This window comes from Corapipo altera, unplaced genomic scaffold (genome assembly GCF_003945725.1).
Source record: "Corapipo altera isolate COAL_440 unplaced genomic scaffold, ASM394572v1 62, whole genome shotgun sequence".
NCBI classification, from domain to species: Eukaryota; Metazoa; Chordata; class Aves; order Passeriformes; family Pipridae; genus Corapipo; species Corapipo altera.
Window position 1 is genome coordinate 11,521,029 of NW_020884894.1, and position 10,168 is coordinate 11,531,196.

The 10,168-nt window shown below is 59.3% G+C and overlaps 1 protein-coding gene across 2 annotated transcripts in view; it reads right to left on the bottom strand.

Annotated features, from left to right (window-relative positions):
* Nucleotides 1-8,169, bottom strand: part of SLC12A3 (solute carrier family 12 member 3) — an 8,466-nt gene extending 297 nt beyond the window's left edge. Inside the window, exons 1-25 of one of the 2 annotated variants that reach the window (XM_027646469.1) lie at nt 7,851-8,169; nt 7,432-7,587; nt 7,125-7,200; nt 6,841-6,936; nt 6,546-6,685; nt 6,237-6,347; nt 5,938-6,049; nt 5,571-5,701; nt 5,234-5,318; nt 4,736-4,890; nt 4,308-4,415; nt 4,025-4,148; nt 3,833-3,934; nt 3,587-3,742; nt 3,416-3,515; nt 2,884-2,995; nt 2,197-2,337; nt 1,912-2,018; nt 1,683-1,765; nt 1,472-1,540; nt 1,175-1,276; nt 865-976; nt 495-581; nt 272-407; nt 88-155 (exon numbers count right to left, since the gene is read on the bottom strand). In XM_027646469.1, the coding sequence (XP_027502270.1) occupies nt 88-155; nt 272-407; nt 495-581; nt 865-976; nt 1,175-1,276; nt 1,472-1,540; nt 1,683-1,765; nt 1,912-2,018; nt 2,197-2,337; nt 2,884-2,995; nt 3,416-3,515; nt 3,587-3,742; nt 3,833-3,934; nt 4,025-4,148; nt 4,308-4,415; nt 4,736-4,890; nt 5,234-5,318; nt 5,571-5,701; nt 5,938-6,049; nt 6,237-6,347; nt 6,546-6,685; nt 6,841-6,936; nt 7,125-7,200; nt 7,432-7,587; nt 7,851-8,141 (2,960 nt within the window). In that variant the 5' untranslated portion in view covers nt 8,142-8,169. The remainder of the gene's footprint in view (nt 1-87; nt 156-271; nt 408-494; nt 582-864; nt 977-1,174; nt 1,277-1,471; nt 1,541-1,682; nt 1,766-1,911; nt 2,019-2,196; nt 2,338-2,883; nt 2,996-3,415; nt 3,516-3,586; nt 3,743-3,832; nt 3,935-4,024; nt 4,149-4,307; nt 4,416-4,735; nt 4,891-5,233; nt 5,319-5,570; nt 5,702-5,937; nt 6,050-6,236; nt 6,348-6,545; nt 6,686-6,840; nt 6,937-7,124; nt 7,201-7,431; nt 7,588-7,850) is intronic. The other variant, XM_027646468.1, reaches the window with a different exon arrangement.
* Between the last annotated feature and the right edge of the window lie 1,999 nt (nt 8,170-10,168).

Genomic DNA, 10,168 nt, shown 5'->3' on the forward strand with positions numbered 1-10,168 from the left:
CCCCCCCCCCCCCAGGAAGGGGTGAACATCCCGAGGGACCGTTGCCATGGGGCAAGGAATGGGCATGAGGGCGTTGTTGGCACCTACATGGCTATGAGTGCTGCATCCCGTGAGTAATCCAGCAAAATCTCGTTCAGCCTCACTTGTCGGAGCGACTGCCGAGCAAAGAGAGTTGACAAACGCAAAATTAAGGTTTCCAAAAAGACTGAATTTTGTCTAAAAAGCAGGAGATCCTTTGCAGGAGACACCCCCCCCCCGGGACTGGTGCTACCTTGGCTCTGTTTTTATCAACCTCCTCATCAGAAATCTTCCAGGGACAGCCCTGCCTCATCTCGTTCACTGTGGCCTCGTCCTTGAAGCCGTCGTTGAGCCTGAAGGGAGCGATCAGGTCGTCGAACCTCTTGATGCTGCAAGACAAGTAGATGGTGAGTGAGAAGAGGGGCTGGGCAGGACGGGGGAGGGGGGGGGAAGGGGAGGGGGAAGGGGGCCGTTACTGCTCTGGCCGGGGTTTCTGGTTGATGTCAGGGAGGATGTGGACTTCGTGGAAGCCAAGGCGGAACTTGCTCAGCAGAGAGACAATCCTGCCAGAGGGAAAAGGACATATTTTCCCAAAATTAGCAGGGAATGGCAGCTCTGGCAGGGACCTGCCGTGGCAGAAAGCCCTGCCATCGGCCTTGGTTTGCACTTCAGGTCTTCCCACTCAGCAGCCACACTGATTTTCAAAGGAGTGAGGCAAAGCAGCCCAGTCAGAGCTGACAGATCCCGTGGGACACAGAGTGGGAGGGAGGCAGCTCCTGCCACCACCCTGGGGACAGTGGCAGTGGTCGAGGGGCTAAGAGGGGCTGTGGGGCCATCAGCACTTACGCCTTCCTCTCCTCGTCCATCCTGTTGATCTGCCCACCGACGAACACCCGGATTTTGCACTTCCCCCACCGCTTCTTGCGCCCCAGGAGGTACGGGATGAGCAGCGTGAGACCTGTCCCAAAACATCCCACGGGAGACGTGGCAGTAACCCCCAGGCTCAAGAGTGCCTTCTTGATGCCAAATGCCAGGGATGCCCCGGCACCACTGGGCAAGGAGCGAGCCCTCCTGGGCACCACGATGGAGGTGCTGGGCTCACATTAGCTGGACAGATGGGCAGCAGAGAGCCACAGCAGCCCAAGGGGAAGGTTACCTCCGTCGTCGAAGAGCCAGTAAATGTCGATGGTCTTCTTGCCCTGCTGACTCTGGAAGATGGTGCTTGCCTGCTGCTCGCCGGCCAAGGCGGTGCAGTCCACTGCCAGGGCAAGAGGGTCCCCACATCAGCAAGGGGCACCGCCGGCTGCAGATTAAAGGCACCACTTCCTCCTGGTCCCAGCCCTGCTCCCCATCACTGCTTGAAACCCACACCCCTCCCTGCTAACCTGGCTCCCCGAAAAAAATCCTCAGAGCTGGGAATGCTCCAGATGGCCCAGAGCCAGGACAAACCTACCTGTGCTTGGGGCTGCTCTGCTGCCAGTGCCGTTCTCGGGGTGCTCCGCTGCCTCGAACGTGGGGTTAACTGAGGAGGGAGGGGAAGAGCACGGGCAGCACTGCAGCACCTCACTGTCCCAGTCCCCTTTGATCCCCCCCAGGACTGTGACATGGTGTGGGGACATGGTGCTGGCTGGCACAACTCCGCTGAGCACCCCAAAATCACTTACCATGTGCCTGCAGCACTCGGGAAACGTTCAGCCCTTCCTTCATCCTCATCAAGCACAGGCCGTACTTGAAATCAAAGGCGTCGCTGGAAGGAGGGAGGAGAAGGCAGTTAACGGGGGCAGCAGTGCCAGCCCGGCCAGACCCTGCACATGTGGCTGCAGCGTCCCCGACAGCAGCCACGGGGCCACCACCAGGTGCTGGTGCCCCCGGGAGGAGCCGGCGTGGCCGTACTGCAGGATGCCCACGTAGTCCTCCAGGCTCTGCGGAGACGCCGTCCGCCAGTCCCTCTTGTAGCCCAGCACTAGGATGTTGGGTCTCATCTTCCCGAGGCCGGCAGCCTATGGATAGGTGTCCCCATGAGACCCTTCTTCAGGGACAGATGGACACGAGTGATGTCAGTCCATGGGGCAGTGACACAAAGGGGTTGACTGGAGGTTGGGAAGGGGGGTCAGAGCCCCCCCGAGCTGTGATGAAAGAGGAGGCACCCCGGTGATCAACAGCCAAAGATGGCTCTACCTGGAGGAGCATTTGGACTCCGCTTCTCAGATCCTCAGCCACCACATCCGTGTAGAAAGCCTTGATCTTCCTCTTCATAAGCCACTTGGCGTGGCCATCTGCCGTCAGCCGGGACTCCGGCATCTTCTGCTTCCGTGGGCCCTGCAGGAAGCAGGGGCAGGGGCTCAGGCAGCCCCTCACAGCTGGTGGTCTTGCCACCAAGGACCTCTTGCTCCTCTCTTCCCAAATCATTGGTAAGATGTGGCTGTAACCACTGCACATGTGGGAGGTTGCAATCACGGCAAGAAAAGCAGTGAATCCGGTGAGTGCACAGCCAGTGCACACGGTGCCAGCAGTCCCACGGGAATGGATGAGCTGGCTCTTACTGCACCCAATTGCTCTGGAGGTTCTGGGCTGCAGGACCCCCAATCCTCTAAGCAGCTGCCTCATCCTACCAAATCTTTGCTGATTAATTGACAAAGGGAAGCCTTTAGCCCACAGGGACATCCCAGTGCTTCACCAATACTGCTTAACAACTCAGAGAGGCTTCCAGTCAACACACTCCATCATACAGCAGCACATAAGTGGGCACAGTTCAATCCCCACCCCGTGGGCCCACCAGGACACATCTGGATTTCCCAGCCCACCGTCTGTGGGTGGCCGGAGCCCCCAGGACAAGGAACCAGCTGTTTTCTGCAGGTGACTCACGATCAGCACGTTGCCACAGAGCATCAGGCTGAGGTTCTTGGTGAAGGTCCCCACAAAGTCCACCAGGGCTGGGCGGAAGTTGGGCGGGCCGGTCAGCACCAGGCACTGTGGTCTGTGGAGAGGAGGGAAAGGGAGTGAGGGATGGTGCTTTGGAGGCAGCTCTCTGGAATGATTTGCAGCTCTCCTCCCATGCCAGGCCAGCGGCAACTATAGGGAGCATCTTTAGGATGAGAAAAAATCATATGGCTGAGGATCCAGTCTCACTCTTTGGTCTTGTCTGATATAAAAAGACCAGTGTGTCTGCATCTGCCTGGTACAGGGAGGGCAGGGTTTGCTCAGCTTTCCACCTCTGCTGACACGGCACAGACATGGGATTTTGGAGACAGATACATTTTGCCATAGCTCCTGGTTACTGAGGGTGGTGGTGAGGATGTGGCCATGGGCATGGGCACAAAGCCATCCTGGGTTTACTGGGTGTGGTGGCTGTCTCTGCATCCCCCTCCCTCCATGCCCAGCACTGAGCTGCCCTTGCCTGTAGTTCTTGATGTGCTCGTCCACTTCACTCAGCCCCACCGAGTAGTTGAGGGCCATGTTGTAGGAACTGGCTTGCATGGAGGAGCCCCAGTTGACATCTGCACGGGGAAGATGGATTAGCAATGGGCCCGGACACCTCCTGGGGCTGTGCCGGGGCACTGCCACGCACCCGGCTTTTTGTAGAGGACATATCCCAGGAGGAAGATGACGATGCCAAAGGCGATGAGGGCCGCCCACCAGGTCAGCAGGAACATGATCACCACCGAGACGGTGGCCCCGAAGAGCGCGGCCCACTTGCTGTAATACCGAAAGGAGGGTCGCCAGCCTGCACGCAAACACACAGAGCGGCCGCTGCCGCCACGGGACCGCACCGAGCCACCGGCCACGGGGCACGGCCTGGCCTGGCACTGCCCACCTGGGGAGTTGGTGATGGAGGCGTGGAAGCAGCTGAAGTTGATGAGGGCGTAGGAGCAGAGGAAGAAGTTGGAGATGATGGGGGCGATGGCGTTGAGCTCAGCTGTGGGAGCAGGAGGAGCTGTCAGTGGCAGGGACAGAGCCACTGGCTGGTGCCAGGTTCCAGCAGGGTGCCAGGGTGGCAAGTACCCACCGATGAGAATGAAGCCAATGGCGATGACGTAGGTGAGCATGTAGCCACGGAGGGGCTCACTGTTCCTCCCATAGCCCTTCCCAAAGAAACCAATGAGCGGGTAGAGCTGGTCCCTGCAGAGACACTGTGGGGAGAGACACGCAGAGCTTCTCTGGAACATGGGATGGCAGCATCCCCTTCATCCCAGTGCTGCTCACAGCTGCAGAGCTCTGCACCCAGGAGCATCACCCACTGCCAGGCTTGGGGACAGGAGCTGGGGAATGTGGACACACTGCCCTCTCACCTGGAAGACTTTGGGGGCTGAGACAAGGCAGGCCAGTGCCGAGGAGAGGGTAGCACCAAAGATCCCTGCTGTGATGAGGGGCCCAAATCCAGACACCATGCTCATGCTCTGTGTGAAAATCAGGGGTCAGGAACCCTGGCACCCCTGGTGCACCAACCCCCCCCCCCAGCCCTGAGGGGTTTCCAGCCCCCAGGCTGGCACCCTGCCACCCTCGGTGCTTTTCCATCCACATTATCCAGGAGGCAAAGTCCAGCCATGTCCACAATCCCCAAGAAGACGCTCCCTGGTGCATCCCTGTTACACGGGTGCTTTAACAGCACGGGTGCCCTCCCGGATGCCAGGCACACGGCTGCCCTGGGAGATCCATCCATTGCAGCACAAACCCAGCCAGGAGCAGGAGCTGGGCTGGTGGTGGTGCTGAGCAGCACCTGGTAGTAGTTGCTGAGCCCGTATCTGCAGCTCTGGCGCTGGGCGCAGGCGGTGAAGTTCCAGCCATAGCCGCAGGCCAGGCCCTCGCAGCCCAGAGACCCCACGGCCACGCTGTCGTTCAGGCTGCCCGAGGCATCTCGGACCACGCAGGCACCTGGGGGGACACACAGGGCTAGAGCAGGGCTGGCATCTCTCCACGGTTTCACACAGCCCAGCCCCACGTCCCGTTTCCTGGGACAACCCCCGAGTCCCTGCCACGGGGCTGCCCCACTGCACGATGGCTGTGAGCAATGCCATGAGCTCTGTCACCCACCCAGGGTGACTTTGCCCCATGTGGAGGCACAACAAGGTCTGGCACCCATGGCACCCACCCCAGGCTATCAGTGCCAGTGCCTGCAGCTTGCTGCTGGCTCCCACCCAGCTGCATCCTCCCAGGTCACCCATTTTGGGGGAGAACGAGCCCATCCACCCAGCTCACCTGAGGACATGCTGCTTACCAATCGTAGCAGAAAGCACCAGGTAGGACACAGTGGTCCAGAAAATGGCCATCAAGGTGCCCTTGGGGATGGCCACGGCAGGATCCTGCCCAAGGGAATCACAGAGATATGTAAGGCAGCTTTCCAGCAGCACCACTGATGTGGCATTTTATTTGTGGCTGCTACACAAGAGAAATTGTAATTCACTGCATCACAAAGCCATAGAGCAACTCCTGGCTGAGCCTCCCCCAAAGTTTACAGAAGAAATAAAACAGAGTCTAATGGTTGGATCAAAATGAAAGCCCTGGGGAAAACAGGGCTTGAGCCCTGAGAAATGCCAGCTCTGGTCACAACCCACCTTCAGGTCACCCGAAATGTTGGCCCCAGCCAGGATGCCGGTTGCTGACGGGAAGAAAATGGAAAACAAGCCAAAGAAGGAGCCATCGGGCCCACGCCAGTTGGGCACGAAGTTCTGGGCAAAGATATCAGCTGGGGAGGAAGCAGAGAAGAAGCATTTTGGGTCTCCCAGTTGCTTTAATCCTGACTGAAGCACCTCAGCACTGGATGGAGGCACAGCACTGACAGCAGGGAACCCACGGGAGGGGACACAGCTCAGCAAGGAGCACCTTCCCAGAGCAAACCTCTCCCCCAGCAACAGCAAAGAGCTGGGCTCCAGTGATGCCCTTGGACCTGCTGAGCACAACCCCAGCCCACGGCACACCCACCTCGGTAGCTGAAGAAACCCTTTGATTGCTTCTCAGCCGTGGCTGGGATCACTGTCCCCACCAGGTAGTTTATGAAAGAAACCAAGATGACCAGGAAGAACAGTATCTGTGCCTGCCAGACCAGAAAGAGCCAGCTGAGGGGTTGGGGGACAGGGCACAGAGGGAGTGAAGGATGCATTAGGAGGAACCCTCGCCTGTTTTTGGGGAGCTACAGGCATCCTCCACTCCTCGGAGCTGGTGGGCAGCAGGGACAGCTCTTATCAGCCCCAGGGAATAACGTGAGCAGAAGTGAGGGTTACCTTGGCCTCCCACTCCATGCCAGCCAGGGAGATGCCCAGCAGCACCGTCACAGTGATGACCCCAATGATGCGGATGTCGTTGGTGGGGTCCACAATGAGCGAGTTGTGCTCCTGGGGAGGGGGAACCATTCACAATGTGGAAATAACCCTCCCCTTTACTGAACCACTGGGATTTCCATGAGTTTAAGCAGCTGCTGTTTGATTATCAGTGGTCCAATACTAACAGAAATGTTAATTAGTGCAGCTTGTGCAAGGAGAAGGTGAGGATGGAGCGAAGGAGGAATGTGGGACCCCGAGGCAGTTCCTTACCTGCAGCAGGTCCCGGACAGTTTCAGCAAAGCCCACTGTGTGCATGGCCACGGCCACCGCGTTTGCAAAGGCAAAGATCAGCCCGATGGAGCCGCCCAGCTCCGGCCCAAGGCTCCGTGAGATGAGGAAGTAGGTGCCTCCTGAGGCAGTGGGAGCACCCCGTGGCATTACTGCCTCCCCCACAGGTTTCTGGGGACCCCCCCCTGCACCTTGCAGCCCGTGCCAGGAGTTCACATCCATGGGGCAGCCCCAGGGTGAAGGAGACCCCTGGGGTGGCTGGGAGGGAACACACTACCTGACTTCACTTTGCCATTGGTGGATATGGCAGAGATGGACAAGCCAGTTATTGTGGTCACTGTCACGGACATCAGGATGATGAGCCATGTCAGGGCTGTGGGGAGAGGGCACTGCTTCAATCCTGCATCCCCCCAGTCCCACAGACCACCCTGCCTTCCCTACGAGACCCATAAAGACCCTATACATCACCCCATGCTCGATGCCACACCATTCCCACCCCAGGTGTTTGGGTGATGGTGAGCCCAGTGCCCCCACCAGCTCCCAAGGAACCGCAGCACCCACCGATTCCTGCCTGGGCAGTGATCCAGGGCAAGCGCAAGTAGAGGATGACTCCCCAGATGTTCAGCATGCAGCGAATCTGGGGGGACAGAGAAGAGTGCAGGCCATCAGGGCATGGGCACCTGGGCATGGCCAGGCCACGCCAGCTCTGCTGTTCCTGAGAGAAAACCACCCTGCCGAGGAGGGCAGGGAATTGCTCACAGTGCAGGCACTTGCAAAAAATAGAGATATTGGGAAAAATGCAACAAGGGGCAAATGCTTGGGGGTGTGGGGGCAGGAGGGTGCTCTGTGTGGGGTGAGTCACACTCACCATGACGCCCTTCACCCATCCAAAGCGGACGGGTTCCTGCTCGGAGGCTCTGCCGGGCTCCCCTTCTGCCTCCTCCAGCCCAGGCTCCGGCCCAGCCTCGGGCAGGCCATTGCTCCACTGTGGGTCACACACCGGGTGGAGGCGGCCCGGGTCAGGCTGTGGGGTGAGGGGAAGGCAGGTGAGGGTGGGCAGCAGCCAGGCATCCCTGGGGGGAACACTCTGGCTGTGCACACAGCTGGAAACAGCTGGAAACAGCTGGATTGCCCCTCCAGCTTCTCCCAGGGCCTTTCCAGGGCACAGCATCAGTCATGGCCCCAAGAGGCAGGAGACAGAGCGACACACCACAGACACATCGCAGGGCACGGTGGCACGGCCAGGGGATGCCGGAGACACCACAGGCACGGCCGAGCCCCCGTTACCTTGAGGATGGAGTGCAGGTCGGCCAGCGTGGGCCTGCCCTTCCCGGGGTCGCCCACCCCCTTGCTGTTGGCGTAGTGCTCGTAGGCGGGCACCACGTCCACCGTGTTGTAGCCGAAGGTCCTGGTGCAGAGGGTGCTGCCGCAGAGCGAGGGCTGGGCGCTGTCACAGCCGGGCCCCTCGGCGGGGGCGAAGGGACCCCGGGCCCCCTCCTCCATGGCCAGGAGGGTGCTGATGGTGAAGCGGCCGCTGCAGCGGGCCGGGGGCAGGTCCGGGGTGGGCAGCTCGGCCATGGCCCCTGCCCAGGTGGCTGCCAGGTGGGGGACGGGGCGTGGAGAGGGGCTCGCCCGCTTTATACCCCGCAAAACCGGAGTGAGGCGACCGGCACACACCCACCACTGATGCTAATGGAGGAAAGGAGTCGGCTCGAACCACCCCGAGCTGGTCAGGAGGAAAAAAAATAGCTGGAAGGGACACCAAAACCACCGTAATGGGCATCAGTGCCTCCCAGCACTCGATGGGGGCAGCGATAACAGATTTGAGATTAAGTCCCAAGGACAGATCGGCAGAGAAATGCGGCGGCGGCGTTGAGTTTGCCTCTGGCCCCGACCCGGGAACATTCAGTTCCCACAGGGATTTATTATGGAAAAAGGGAGCAAGACTCCCACGCACCCTCGCCCTTCCCTGGGATACTGCCCCAGCCCCGTCAGATCCCGTAAATCATCCTGGCTGGGCTCCAAGCTGCTGCCTGTGGCACTGAGCTGGGCCGGATGCAGGGAGGGGAACAGCTCCTTTATCTCCCAGTGAAACCAGGGAAAAGGGGGAGTGTGACATCAAGGGATGTGAGAGCTGCCCCTGCTGGGACTCAGATGCCAGGGGGCTGGAGAGGCCAGGGGACACCGACAGTGGCAGACCGTCTGTCTGTGCTTGCCCAGGGCTGGGAGCTCTGCAGTGCTGGGCAGCACAGACACCCACGGACCCAGAGCCCCCTTCCCCTCCCGACCCAGGGAGAGGGCACTACTGAGCTACCACCCAAGGTTCAGAACTCTCCCTGTCCCATCCCTGATTTAATAAACCACTTAAACACTTGCCCACATCACACAAAACATGAACTGAGGCAGTGAGGCTGCTCAGCGTTCACCCCACAGCCCCAGCAGGCGAGGACAGGGGGAGGGATGGGCACCTCTTACACCTCTGCAGCCCCTGTCACGTGTGCCTCAAAAGCAGTTACAGATAAGATCAGCAGAGACAGCAAACAAGGCCAGCAATAAAATTCGAGGGCAGCCCATTTGAATTTCAGCTTGGTGTGGCTTTGCAAGTTAATGGAAAATTGGGCCTGCCCCCCCCTTCTGCCTCTGGCTGTGTTTGCATTCACACACAAATTTTAACCTGCTTTTTGAGGACTTGCTCCAGCCCCCTTGCATTGTTTGTGCTGAGCAGATGCCAGCCACAATCACCAAGGGCCAGGGTGCACCCACTTACCCGGGAAGCTGAGGACAGGCAGCCTGGCCTGCATCCCGTGCTCGGCCCTCACGGTGCTCCAGCACCCAGTGCAGAGCTGTGCCCGTGCTGTGTGGGCAGCCAGCCTGGCCAGCAGGGACAAGGGCGAGCTGGATGAGGAAAAGTCACTCCAGCACCTCGTGCAACACCTCCTACAAAGGGGACACCAGCTCCCTCTCACAACAGACGTGGCAGCAAACTCACACCTGGGAGAAGTGGCTTTATTTTAGAACCTCGTTAGTTCATCAAGAACACTAATTTGCCCAAACCAGCACAGATCAGAGTCTCTGAAGTGGGTCAGGGATGCTCCAGAAGAGACAGGAGGGTTCCAGGACGCCGGGTGCAGAGTGAAGAGAGTGGTATGATGCAACCCTGGTGTAGTGAAATAGCCGGATTGTAGGATGCGCTTGTCGTCGGCCTGATTCACAACACCAGCTGCAGCAACAATACCAGGGCCCAACACCAGGGCTGTGCAGTGCTGGGAGCTGTGGGCAGGGGAGCAGAGCTCTGTGGCACATCCCTCCAGCCCCTCCACACACAGGGAAGAGGCTCCAGGTTGTTTCAGCAGGGCTTTCCCTCACTTCCAGCCGATCCCCCACTTCGTTCTGGCTATTAAATGCATCAAAGGAACCCAAGCCCAGTTAAGCAGAGAATGGTACAATGCTTTACACAGAGCTTCTCTTAAAGATTGCCCAAGTGCTGTATTCCAACAGGCTTTAATGAAGCTTTAATTGTCCTGTTTCCATCCCCATGGCAGAGGGAACCTACCGGAGTGACACAGGACTCACGGACGGTGCCGGGGTCAGTGCTGCAAACCCAC